Below are 13,637 nucleotides of genomic sequence, written 5' to 3' on the forward strand. Positions count from 1 at the left end.
ATATTCAGCGTTCATACTTGTGTGATTGTCAATTAAAAATCAATTATTGTGCATATCTGAGGCACCATAACAGCACGTATATATTCTGTATGTGTGTCTTACTGGAAAAGGCATTTATAAGTAATTCTAAAGACCGTAGCGTTTATCACGCTGCACTGACCGTGCAACACTTGCACAAAAAGGCAAGTGTTTCCAACGCTTTGCTAAGACAACACGGTGGCGGTACCTAAGCATCGCCTTGCGTTCTACACCTTATCACTTCTGAGACAGGCGCCCACAGCCATCTCTGAGCCGCTTGCTTCGTTTTTTTAAGATAACTGCCAGATAGCGCTCATGTCTCACGTGTGACGTGACTTGATGCGCTCGTTCACCTCCGCTGCTCGCTCGAGGCACTCTAACGTGCTCCAGAATACCATTCACCGATTTTCTTGCGCAGAACATCAAATAAACGTTTTGTTCACTCTCTCTGGACGCAAGACTATCGTCTTCCGACGACATTTGCAGATTAACATGCAGATACGGGGCCTTTTTTTTTTTCAGTCTCATGAATTGTTGTATTTGTCGTGTGTTCTTTTCTGTTTATCGTGCCGCAGTGGCCGTGTGACAATGTCGCCAAAAAGACTGTCAACACTGACATGTAGTCCGGCCTTGTTGACAGCAAGTTTTCAAGTTGACCAACACTTTTCAAGAATTTGTTGATACCAGAGAGTTGGATCTGCGTGTCTACGACTAAGTGAGCTCAAATGGCGTGATCGTCGGAGCGGTGCGTGGTAGTGCAGAGGTTGCAACCGAAGACTAGTTGGACGGCAAGGACGATGTTGACCCAACGCCGGAACTCGATTTCCCGCTCCAAGACGCGTTAGAATACCTCACAAAATAAAATGGTACTGTGCGAAAAACAATTTGAGCGAGAAATCGCTTCAGGGCTTGAGCTTTGACGAGGATGAAAATGTGCGAAGCGCTGTTCTCGAGCATCGCCAGACAAAAACAAAGGCATTTTTTCGTTGATGCCGGACTTGGGAGCTTGCTGTGGTGTCTTGACTGTGTTAAATGTGTCCACGAGTGAGAAGTATAATAAATTGCTTTTGAAAGGTAAGTTGCTCTTCAGGCATTGGCAAAAGCCGAAAAAAGCATGTTTTTGATTATAAACATGGTACCGTTTATAGTGCAGATTTTTACAACTCCCGTGACTTACATTATAAGCAGCCTACTCTGTATAGCTATTCGAGACAATCTTCAATATGCCTGCCAAATATCATTGCTTTAGGTTGACAACAAAAGTCTTTTTCGAATGCACCTCCTCCTTAGGAGGTGGGCGCAGTGCCATTTCGATTTTTTGTGGCACTGTTTATCGTGATGCTTGCCTCAATAATGCAATATTGGCTTATCAGTAAGCCTAACTTTGTGAAGACAACTTGATGAAAAAAAAGTGATGTTGCTATTTGTTGTTCCAGCTCGAGCCTGGAGAAGCCCCCTGGCCGCAGCCGCCTCTTAGAGGACTTCCGAAATAACCGCTACCCTAACCTTCAACTCAGAGACCTGGCCAACCACATAGTTGAGTTCTCTCAAGATCAACATGGCTCCAGGTAGGTGCTCAATGGTGACTTTACTGCTCTCTCTCTCTCTCTCTCTCTCTCTCTCTCTCCATGTTACGCGAATTTAGTTCGTCAGCTCACTCTATTCGGTGGTCTAGTGGTTATGGTGCTCAACTGCTGACCTGAAAGTCGCAGGATCGCATCTGTGTCACTGTAGTCGCGTTTTGAACGAGAGCTAATGCTTGAATCCGATATACTTTAATTAGGTGTACTTCAAAAAAATTCTGTAGCCCTCCACGATGACATCCCTCATGATCGTGTCCGAGTTTTGGGACGTGAAACCCCAACAATTGTTATTAATTTCTCTGACTCCCTAGCAGTGGACCCATCGTTTGTGCATCCGATCATCCTGCGACTTGTGGAGTGCCAACATCCTTGTAAAGTTGTTTGTGCCTCGTGGTGCATGTGTCTCGTGCATAGGTCACATTTCGGGTTCACAACTACCGAGCGGTAGGTGGCATGCTCGCGAGAGTTTGTATCACCAACATCATCATCATGGTTAAAATAGTGGCGCCGGCAGTGACGCCTGGCGGCAAGCCTTGGTGGCAACACAGAATAAATTAGCGGGTCTCTTTGGCGGGTGGCGGTTAGTGCGAACAGTTGTCTCTAGCGGTGGATCTGCCGTGGGCAGCACCGCGGGCTGTCTGTGGTGGGCCCTCGTGGTAAGTCAAGAGTTGGTGAAGCTGCCTTCTGCGTGTTATTGTGTATGTTATGTTCTCGAGTGTTGTGTAATATTGTGTAAGGTTGTTTAGCATGTGGATCACAATTGATGTGCATAATAATTTATCTGACGATATTTCAATCAAAAATAGTCAAGTAAATATGTGTTTTGGTTTGTTCCGACTGCAACCACTGTGTGTGTTCACTTGAAGAGCATGGCGCTCTCCACATCAAGACCCACAGACTCTTGGTTAGTGAGTACCTTATTGGGCAAGCAAATGAGCTCATCCTTTCTTGGGGCAAACTTACTTGGCAAGCACACCTGATAAGTCAGGTACGCGTGTATAGCGGCGATAATGTGACTCTCTTTGGTTGCAGGTTCATTCAGCAGAAGCTCGAACGAGCGACACTAGCAGAGAAGCAGCTGGTGTTCTCGGAGATACTTGGAGCCGCCTACAACCTGATGACCGACGTGTTTGGCAACTATGTGATACAAAAGTTCTTTGAGTTCGGCAGTGCAGAGCAGAAGCAAGCTCTGGCACTGAAGGTCAAAGGGCATGTGCTGCCCCTGGCTTTGCAGATGTACGGCTGCCGTGTCATCCAGAAGGCCCTCGAGTCCATCTCGCCTGACCAACAGGTAGGTAAACACACTTTCTTGATCGTTCAGTGATCTGGGAGTGCAGGGGAACACACACAAAAACAAAAAGGCATACAGCACAAGCACTCACTAGCAGCTGATGAACACCAGTTGTTAGTGAGCGCTCGTGCTGTGTGCCTCTTTGATTCTTGTGAGTGTTCCCCCCACACTCCCAGTTCACTGAATGATTATGAACTACCTACTAGACCACCTCTCGTATCCTGTTGCACACTTTCTTAAAAAGCGGGAGGAACGAAGGTTACATAGTCTGTCGTGCTTTTTTATTCTTTATGTTGCAAAAGATAGAATGGAGCGAGGTGGCGTGTGTTGGGTGCGGGTCTGAGTGCCTGTGTGTGTTTGGTGTGGTCTCGGTATGGGTAGGTCGGAGAGAGTTGGGCAGGTTGGGAATGTGGCTGTGGATCATTGAGCGTATTGTTGAGTAACAAAGTCTTGCACTTCTGTTTGTCATATTGAACAATTATACATGCTTCAGTGATGCAGTACCGAGTTTTTGGTTTCAGTATATTAGGCGAATGCCGACATGCTGATTACAGTAAAACCTCGTGAATTCGAAGTCACTGGGGCCGCAAGAAAGCCTATAAATAAGCGGGCTTTTGAATTAACTAAACATACTAAAAGTGGGACGCAAGGAAATAATCGGTGCTCGTCCTTTGCTGTGCCGGCTAGCTTGCGGCTCCAGAGGTTATGTTTTCCAGCAATACCTGGTCTTTATTTTGCCGCGAACATAGAGGAACGGTGAGCCTCGCTGCTGCCAGCGGGCAAAAAAAAGAAAAAAGAAAAAACGTCGGTGATCAACTAAAATTTGCGCGTGCAGAAAACAAGACAACTTCACTACAACACAGTAGTCACACGCAGGCAGCATGTTGCCTGCTCCTCGTTGCGTCAGCACGCTATGATGTGACCATTCGCACATTCTTTCTATTATAATTATGAATTTAATAATGGCCAGTAGGACGAAGCTCACAATGTGTTTTGGCTGGAAAAAAAAATTATCTTTGAAACTTTCGAACTAAGTTTTTGAAGTAGGTAATTTTGTCAAGAACTCCGCCAGCAGTGCAAAGACGCGAATTGCTGGTGCAACAGGCAATAGGAGGTTCGCGTGCATCGCGATTTCTGCTAAACTGTCCTCTATTAATTTCTTTACAATCCCAGAAAGACTGGGTAAACCATGACCTACTGACGTTGCGAGAAACATACAATAAGCTGCCGTGTGTCACCACTGTGTTGCAGTGAAGCATGGCTCGTTTTCCGCAGGCGCACGTTTCGGTTAATCACGAGACCGTTTTTCTTCTCTCTCTTTTTTTTTACGCTAGAAGTAGCGAAACTGGGTTCTTCAGCTGCCACTTATTAGTATTGATATGTTGTATTGCCTTGTGGCAATTATTGGCCGTCATTTCCGCAGAATCGCGGCGAAATTGGGATCTGGAACTGGCACAAGGCACCCAAAGTTTTCTACTTAACCGAACTAGTGCCGGCCGCTGCGACAAATTATCCACTCAGGCCTACATTGTGAAATACAGGACCACGGATATCCTTCAAATTAAGTGGGATTTCGAAATAACAGAGTTCAAATTAACGAGGTTTTACTGTATTTAGTTATTCCTTCCTATGGTGATCCTGTTGTGTTGTTTTGTGCAGAAAGAGGTTGTGAAAGAGCTGGACGGCCACGTGCTGAAATGTGTAAAAGACCAGAATGGCAACCACGTTGTACAAAAGTGTATAGAGTGTGTGGACCCTTCAGCACTGCAATTCATCATCAACGCCTTTCAAGGACAGGTGAGGAGACATGTCCTAATAATTGTACAGTCAACTCCCGTTAATACATAGTTCACATGAACTGCAGAAAACATTGAATTAAACGAACTACTATTTACACTTTCAATTAAACAAACTTCCAAACGAACTTTTAAAATGCACGGAAAACTTCACATTTATTGCTTGAAACCTGACAGCTCTCTAAGATAGTCTATCTTCTCTTGCCGAACGTGCCTGCGGCTAGCAAGTTTTCCAAGCACTACACATGTCAAAGTTCTTCTTCAGCATTGTCTTCTTCAACTAAACATGAAAACTGCAGTGCAAGAGCTAGACCCGCAACAACATCGGTAGTCCTTGATGGTGGTTCGTTACTGTGTCATCGTCCACTAGCAAGGCCATCGGCACAATTTTTCGTTCGTTGGGGGCACATGGACGTTGCTGTCCTTAGTGACGGATTTTTCAGAACAGATGTGACTAAGAACATCCTCAAAACTATCGTCGTCGAGTTCACCTGTTTGCACTTGATGAAATTTTCGAGTACCGTAGGCACCCATGTAAGGGCCGCATCCCGTTTTTAAGAAGCACATATTAAAAAAAAAAAAGTTGTGTGTAAAGGCCGCATCCGCACTTCCCTTGACCCATGCGTATTCAAAATGCGCGCGCGTGTGTTAGCTACTAGGTGTTGTCGGTAGATGGCGTTAGAGAACGCGATTCTCATCATCACCATAGAGTACATCATTAGAATAATTTGTTGGTTTTCTTCATGCTAATATGTTCATGAAGTCGGCTAAAAATTTCAAGTTTTTTCAGTGGTGTTCATACACCCGCCAACTAAAGGTTAAAGCGGGATTTTATTTTTAACTTCTGACACTTCTATACAAACACGCTATCCATTTCGGCATTAGCATCACCATCTTTAGTATTTGTGCGTTGTTCGGTCATTGTGCTGTCCAGCTTGCCATGTGCTCGAGTTTGCGCACCGTTGAATGACTCTGGGACTCCAGCTAGTTTTCTGTGAGACGTTTACGTTTTCGCACGATGGGCAAGCAGCTGAATAGCTATAAAGCTGGCTATAAGTTGAAGGTGATCGAGTTTGCCCTCGAGCACGGGAAACAGGCCGCCAGCAGAAAATTCGACGTTGACGAGAAGTGTGTTCGACGTTGGTGCGTCCAGAAGAAAGCCTTGCAGAATACCAATATCAAAAAGCGCGCTTTCCGAGGAAAACAGTGCAAGTATCCTGATTTGGAAGAGGAGTTGCTCCGCTATGTGACTGAGGTGCGGAACGATGGTTTTGCGCTCACTACAGACATGCTGCGCATGAAGGCACTAGCCTTGGCACGTGCGAAAAATATACCGGCCGGGGATTTCAAGGCTAGTGCTGGCTGGGTGCAAAGGGTACTGAAAAGGGAGGGACTCTCCTTTCGGCGAAGGATCACGCTGTGCCAGCGGCTGCCAAAAGACTATACCGACAAGGTGCTTAGTTTTCACAAGCATGTCATCGGCCTGCGCCATCAGCACAGTTATTTGTTGTCGCAAATAGCGAACGCTGATCAAACTCCTGTGTGGTTTGACTCTCCCGAGAACTACACAGTCGAAGTAAAAGGCAAGAAGAGTGTCGCCGTGTGGACCACCGGCGCTGAGCGCCAACGCTGCACCGTGATGCTTTGTGTGACCGCGTACGGGCGGAAGCTACCCCCGTACGTTGCTTTGAAAAGGAAAAGAATTCCCAACGAAGTTTTCCCCAAGGGCATCATAGTTAGAGCCCAAGAAAAGGGATGGATGAACGATGATTTGGTGCTAGACTGGGTGAAAAGTGTTTGGCAGAATAGACCGGGAGCTTTGTTGGCCAAACATTCACTTTTAGTATTGGATGGTTTCCGCTGCCACCTTACTGATAAGGTGAAGGAGCAGCTGCGCCGTGTCGGCACAGACATGGCCGTGATTCCAGGAGGCCTCACAGGAATGTTGCAACCATTGGATGTGAGCGTGAATCGACCATTCAAAGTTGAATTCCGAAGACTCTACACGGAATGGATGGCAACCGGCAACCATGAGCACACGCCGACCGGACGGCTGAAGAGGGCACCGCTTGCTACTGTTCTCGGTTGGGTATTGTCGGCGTGGAGCTCGGTGTCGACGGACATTGTGTCCCGAAGTTTTAAGGTCACTGGGATATCCAACAGCCTGGATGGCACAGAAGATGACTGTTTGTGGAATGATGGTACTCCGCAACACACTATCTCGAACTCCGAGTTAGAGGACTCGTCGAGTGACGACGATTAAGCGCACACGCGGCATACTGCAATAAACGCTCTTCGTTCACTAACTGGTACGTTGTTTTTAGTTCACCAAAAAAAAAAAAAGTTCCGTGTATGGGCCGCAACCTGAACATTAGCCCTCACTTCCTGAAAAAAAAGTGCGGCCCTTACACGTGTTTATACGGTAATTTGGGCTTAACGCCATACTTTTGTGCAGTGTCTTACTTGGCAGTGCCTTCCTGGTCAACTTCTTTCTAGACTTTTGACTTTCGTCACCAGGTCAAGCATTCAGTAGGGGCTAAGAGTTTCCATTATAAAATGTCACCATCAGAACACTCAAAATCAGCTGTGGAAACACGTTCAGCATCAACCCACAGTGCTTTGGCAGGCTAGTTGGTTTATTAGTTTGACCATTGCAACTAGACGCGGACAAAGCAGAACACACAAACACACACACAGCGCTGAGCGTGTGTGTGCGCGCTCTTTTCTGCCAGCGTCCAGTCACACTGTTCTAACTTCAATCTAGCATGCGGCTGAAGCACTCGATGCATCCCAACGAAATACCTAGTTAGCCAATGCGATCTAGGCGATGCCCCGGCCTTGACTAAACAAAATGGCCGCATCGTGAACCGTGGCGCTGCGGGCAGTGGCAATGGCGGCAACAGCATGATTTGACAGCTGTCATGGCACCTAAAAATGTTTCATGTTAATCATGTTAATAAAAAATTAGGGTCATCTTAGGGCTTTCAATTGAAAAGTAATTTCTAATTAACCAACCTTATGGGCTTTAAACTTGAATGATCAAGCAATTTTTTCTATAGGCATGCATGCAATTTTGATGGGACTACTTGTTGACTTGAAACCGAAATTTTCAATTAGCTTGCTTTGAATTATCGGGTCTCGACTGTATCTAAAGGAAGCTGGATCAGTGCACACCAGCAAGTCATCGTTAATATCTCGATCGGGGCGGGGGGGGGGGGGGGGGTTCACTATTAGAAAAGAAAATAGAAACAAAACTTTCTTCTTGAACTTAAAGCGGCTGAATGTCAATTTGATGGCACAGATTTCGTCATTTTTCATATTTTGGCAACAGTACAATTCACTTTTGTCCCGTAAATTATAATGTAGGCCCTTTGCCACAATTTATGGCACCACGGCATGTTGCTGCAGAAACCCTGAAATGGCGTTCTCACCTGTATTTTATTTTTATACATTTTCTGGTTTACCAGGTGTTTTCTCAGATCAGGAGTCGTGCTCTTGGTGTTCTGAAAGTACTTGAAACATGGTGCAGCTTCAAACACTTGAAAGCAACGGAATTTTCACAAATCCTTGCATTTCCTTTTTAATTATTTTTAATAAACATTGTCTACATTTCACAGTCCACAATTTGTGATGCCGCAAGTGTAGCAGATGGAATAGGTAATGCGCCAATCACAATAGAAATGAGATCAAGAGCTTCTGTGAGGAACAAACGCCTTGCACTATTTATTATATTATAATTTGGAGATTTACATCCGAAAACCAAGAGACAATTATGAGAGACACCGTTGCAGAAGGCCCCAGAAATTTAGACCATCTGGTGTTCTCTAACATGCACTGACATCATTGACTAGTCAGGCCTTCACCATTTCGCCTATATTGAAAAGCGACCATCGCAGCCGGGATTGAACTCTTAACCATCAGAGCCGAGCGCCATAACAATTATAACAGACAAGTAAGTGAAATTATAACAGACAAGTAAGAACAGACAACGTGGTCCTTAAAAATTCGCACACATAGCCTAGGAAGTCCTTGAAAACCCTTGAATTTCGGTCATGTAAACGAGCCTGAACCCTGTTGAAATAAGAGCACACAACTACCGTATTTACTCTCATAATGAATCCACCAGCATTTTGGTCCTTGCAAAAAAAAAAAAACTGTTTTTAATGTATCTGTGCATTTTATTTCGGTGTAATAGCCAGTGCTGTTGACCATCGAAACGTTAAATGACTCCATTATGTCATAAAATAACGACTCAATGAAAGTCAAAATATATTTTAACAACCATGTTAAACAGTTACGAGCAGCGCGAGCGCGGATGACATCAACTGAAAGCTAAAGTTGCTCCTTTATGGCATAGGGCCATCTGTCTAATGTAAAAGAAACCTCCAGCTTATAGCGCAAGCGCTCCCACCACAGCGACACCATGATGTGCACCCGCAATGTGTGTGCGCCGCCATCAGATGCTGCGTTTTGACGATCGGCCGGTATGCTAGCAACATGGCCAGTTTCAAAGTTGGTCGAGCATGCGCTGGAGCATGGCAATGGAGTAGCTGGACGACATTTTGACCATGGATCCATGTGCATTGGCCTATACAGGCGCTATAATTACCCTCATGCAAAATTTTCGCTGTATAACTCCCTTCACTTTTTTTTTTCCTACATAATAAACCCTCCCTCCTGATTAGCATCAACTATTCTGAAAAAAGGTGGCTTCATTACTCAAGTAAATATGGTATACAGGGACGGGAGAAGACAGGGACAAGCTTGTCTCTGTCTTTTTTTTTTTTTATTTTGTGGATTATTAAGTATCGCGAACCACTGACTCGCCCAATCAGCTATTCTGAAAGTACACTTCAAAGTTATTTTATTTCTTCGTTTCCCTTTAAGGGTGGACGCGGCACTTAGAAGTAAAAAGTCGGCCCAAAGTTTTCTTTCAGCATTTTCGCGTTCACGATGCCCTGCCGCACCTTTCAGCAATGTTTGGCTTTGAAATTTCACTTATTTCTCAAGTTATAACCCATAAAGAGCAACTTCGCGCAAATGGACCTTTAAATGGAAGTGTAAACTAGCCGTACTTCAACCGCCCACGGTACGCGAACTATGCACTCCACCAGCGACATTTTGGTCTTGTTGGAAAGGTCGCGTTGCTATTTTTTTTTTTTTCCAGTAGACAATTATGTTCCCCTTGCAAAAGCAAAAAAAAAAGCGCAGTCAAAACCACACGCAGCGCGTGATTCCATTGGTTGCTTGACACACGTGACCAAAATGGCGCTACCCGATTGGCCAGGAAAACTCGCTGGCAGTGTCTGCCGGTACTTTGAAAGGGTATCGCCCTTGGGAAGGTGTCGTGACTCGTATCCCCAACATGTTTGTGCATCTCGCTATGCCGGGTGGTACGAAAAATTTCGATCGCTGCGTCATTTACGCCGTTCACGGAAGAAAGGCAGAAAGCCCAATGATGCTACCGTGTCGCGGGAGCAGGCACCAACTTTGTTTGATAACGCCGTTGTAACCAAAGACTGTTCCTAGTGCGTGCGTGGTGTGGACGCTGGCCGCCCGTGTAGTGAAGATATTATCAATGGAGGAGTGTGCGAGACGGCTTCCCTGAATAGCGGCCGCTCTGTGAATCATCACTGCGCCAATGCTAGTGCGCATAGACAAGGGCCTCTCTGACAGTGTGCGCTATGTCGACTTCGGCCGTGTACAGGTGGACACTAATCTGATGAATGCCAGTGAATTTCGTGACGCGCGCTCCCGCAAGACAACCACGACGTTTGATAGTCTTTCGTCGGTGTCTGCAACAGCGCGAAAAATTGAGCATTTTTCGGAGTCAAGTGGTGCGGCAGCGAGGCAAGATGCCAGCAAGGCAGAACTCAGAATTCACACAAAAGCCTCCAATTCGTGATTTGGAGTTTGGTATCAAAAGAGCACCACGCTTCTCTTTTTGTTGTGCAAGCTGCTGCTGCTGCAGAAACTGTGCTGTGCTTCAACACGGGCAATGTCAATAGCTTTGCAGCGATTCTAGAGCAACTGGATAACACGATATTCAGCAGCACATCCCTGAGGGCTAGGGAGAAGGACTGTCCTAAGAGTGCAACATCAAATAAAAAGAGAGCGTCCCAACGTCTGAGAAAGCTGGTCAAGAAAAAGCATAAGGATGGGATGCATCCGGATTATGCCCCTGGTGCATTTTCATAACATTTTATTAGCATTTTTTCAATAAAAGTGTTTTGAAACGTTTTTCTCGTTTTCAAAACATCAATTTTGGCACATTTGCTTTGAGGGAAAATAACTTCTGTTCTATTGGAGCTATCAGCATAATTATTTTTTTGCCAGAAAGCCTTTCTGGCAAAAAAATAATAAATGCATGAAGTATGCAATGTGCCTATTTGAAGGCAATGTACAGATCAAAAAATGTTTTAATTAGGTCACATGCGTGACAGGTAACAGTGGCTTTTTTTCTCTGAACTTTGATGTTAGCTAACTACTGTTGAAATTGGCCCAGCAAATTTTATAGCATATTGTACTTTTTAAACATCCTACATTTTTTCTACACTTTCGCTAGTGTTTTGATGCTTCCTGCTTAGATGCTAATTAGGCTGCAAAACAAAGGACCCAGGTTTTACATTGATTGTGAAGTATTTTGGAAACTACTTGACCTATCAAAAAAGTAATTACGTTTTAGAATTTGCACATCTAAATACACAAACTGTGAAAATTTCGTTTAGATCTATACCTAAAAAACATTTTAAAAAGTTGCCTGTCAAGTGTAGCCTCCCCCCTTCAAAAAATAAAAAGCTTCTTAAGTAGTTATGCGCATGCCACTCAGCGTATTTGTGAAATGTGCTGCTTCCTGTTGTTCCGCAGGTGTTTTGTCTGTCGACACACCCATATGGGTGCCGGGTAATCCAGCGCATCCTGGAGCACTGCACGGGTGAGCAGACAGGACCCGTGCTGGAGGAGCTCCACCAGCACACGGAGCAGCTGGTGCAGGACCAGTATGGCAACTATGTGGTGCAGCACGTGCTGGAGCACGGACGGCCCGAGGACAAGGGCCGCATAGTGGCCGCCGTCCGAGGCAGAGTGCTGCCCCTCTCCCAGCACAAGTTTGCCAGCAACGTGGTTGAAAAGTGCGTCACGCATGCCTCACGCTCGGAGCGCGCCCTTCTTATTGAGGAGGTGTGCGCCTATGTTGATGGGTAAGTAGGGGCCCTATGTCTGCGTGCAGTCACACACTGCGTGTGCTATTGAGCTGCCCTCTGTAAGAGCAAGCATTGTTTTGGATTACAGATTACTTTTTATAGGGACAGGCGTTCAATTCACCAATTGTTCCTACTGCCGTGTGCAAAAATGTTTTTATTTGAAGGTCTTTCTTATTTTGAACGTCAGTCAGCTGGTCGTGTAATTAGCAGCTGAATGGGCTTTTGTGTCGCATACACTCAAGCATCTTGTTTATTGAGAGAGGGGAAAAAAGGCGCAACAGGTTGCTTGTGGGTGGATCGGCACTTGGTGTGACCTTGAGCTTTTCCATTTCAGGCCTCACAGTGCCTTATACACAATGATGAAGGACCAGTACGCCAACTACGTGGTGCAGAAGATGATAGAGGTGGCCGAGCCGCCTCAGCGCAAGCTGCTGCTACACAAGATCCGTCCGCACGTGCCCTCGTTGCGCAAGTACACCTATGGCAAGCACATCCTGGCCAAGCTGGAGAAGCACCTGCTCAAAAGCGGCGACCAGATCCTCTCCTCGGGAGGCGGCCAAAGCGGCACCTCCAATGGGGCCCTCTGAGGCGCTCGCTCGTCCCCTCTCTCTTCCTCTGCGTTGCCACCAGACAAGGCGACATTGGGGTGCTGCAGGTGACGACAAGCCTCGCCCGTCGTGCACCATCAAAGCAACAGTGCAGGCGTGCGTTGGTGCATTGTTTAATTTGCGCATTCGCTGCGCAGCTTTTCTTTGTGTGGCGCTCTTTTTCCCTGTTCCTCTGTTAGGTGGTGAAGCCCTTTGGCCGAGACGCAAGTGATACTAGGAGCCCCTGTGCAGCTCTAGCTTTTTTGTCGCCTCTTTGCGGGGCTGAAAAATGTGCACAAGCCCTGGGGGTTTCCCTGTTGTAGCTGAGTGGTGCTTTTGCCCGAACCTCTCTACACTAGAGCGCGCTGTGTCTCTTTAAAAGGTAACCGCCGTATGTTAAGCTCTCATCCTCCTTTCACCCCCTTTTGTCCTCGCTCATTTCCCACATCTGTGCTCTTACCTAGGCAAAGCTGCGATCACTTAGTGTGAATGCCGCTTTCTACATTGTTGTTCCTCGCGGGATCACCTATCGGGTGCAGCCGTCTGTGCGAGTACAGACTTTTCTTTCTGTAGACGTGACATTTTTCACTGTTATAACATTCTGGTCTCCTTGCCAAGACTAGTTTTCATGTTGTACATTCTATTACCCTAGTTTTCTTCACGCACTCCTCCCGCCTTGTTCTTTTTACTGGGATTGTAGGGGGGAAAAAATTGGTGCAATTTTTTGTATCTCCATCTTGCGCTAGATATTAGATTGCACATGGGATCATGATTGAAAGAATCCTGTTGTTCAACTGATCACTCCCTAACTTTTCAGTGTACAGTGTTAAGGTGCTTGTTTTGCCTGCTTTGTGTCAAGATTCATTTAGGGGTTTTCTGCCTACGCACGTGAAATTTCTATTGGTCACGAGGCTGGAAAGGTTTTTTTTTCCCTCAATCGAGCGTTCTCGGGCGACGAAACGTCTCCGCATCGGGATCAGAATCCCATGTGCAGTTCTGCCCGTCTCACTTCCCTCCGCTTTGTACAGCATCTTGTCAGCAGTTTGTACAGCAATGCTGTTGGCAATCATCCCACACTTTCTCATTTTTCACAGGTTTTTCATCCTCTCCCGTATTAACCACTCAGCTTTTGTTTTTCAAAGCTTGTCATGACAAGGCAG

At 45.9% G+C, this 13,637-nt stretch overlaps 1 protein-coding gene across 4 annotated transcripts in view; it reads left to right on the top strand.

Moving 5' to 3' along the window:
* The window catches only part of LOC119170295 (pumilio homolog 1), a 105,710-nt gene extending 92,833 nt beyond the window's left edge, over positions 1-12,877 (top strand). For all 4 annotated transcript variants that reach the window (XM_037421425.2, XM_075877222.1, XM_075877225.1 and 1 more), the window contains 5 exons: positions 1,455-1,586; positions 2,634-2,892; positions 4,552-4,689; positions 11,556-11,887; positions 12,225-12,877. In XM_037421425.2, the coding sequence (XP_037277322.2) occupies positions 1,455-1,586; positions 2,634-2,892; positions 4,552-4,689; positions 11,556-11,887; positions 12,225-12,477 (1,114 nt within the window). In that variant the 3' untranslated portion in view covers positions 12,478-12,877. The remainder of the gene's footprint in view (positions 1-1,454; positions 1,587-2,633; positions 2,893-4,551; positions 4,690-11,555; positions 11,888-12,224) is intronic.
* Positions 12,878-13,637: the final 760 nt, after the last annotated feature.

The sequence above is a fragment of the Rhipicephalus microplus genome, chromosome 2, assembly GCF_043290135.1.
Source record: "Rhipicephalus microplus isolate Deutch F79 chromosome 2, USDA_Rmic, whole genome shotgun sequence".
NCBI lineage: Eukaryota > Metazoa > Arthropoda > Arachnida > Ixodida > Ixodidae > Rhipicephalus > Rhipicephalus microplus.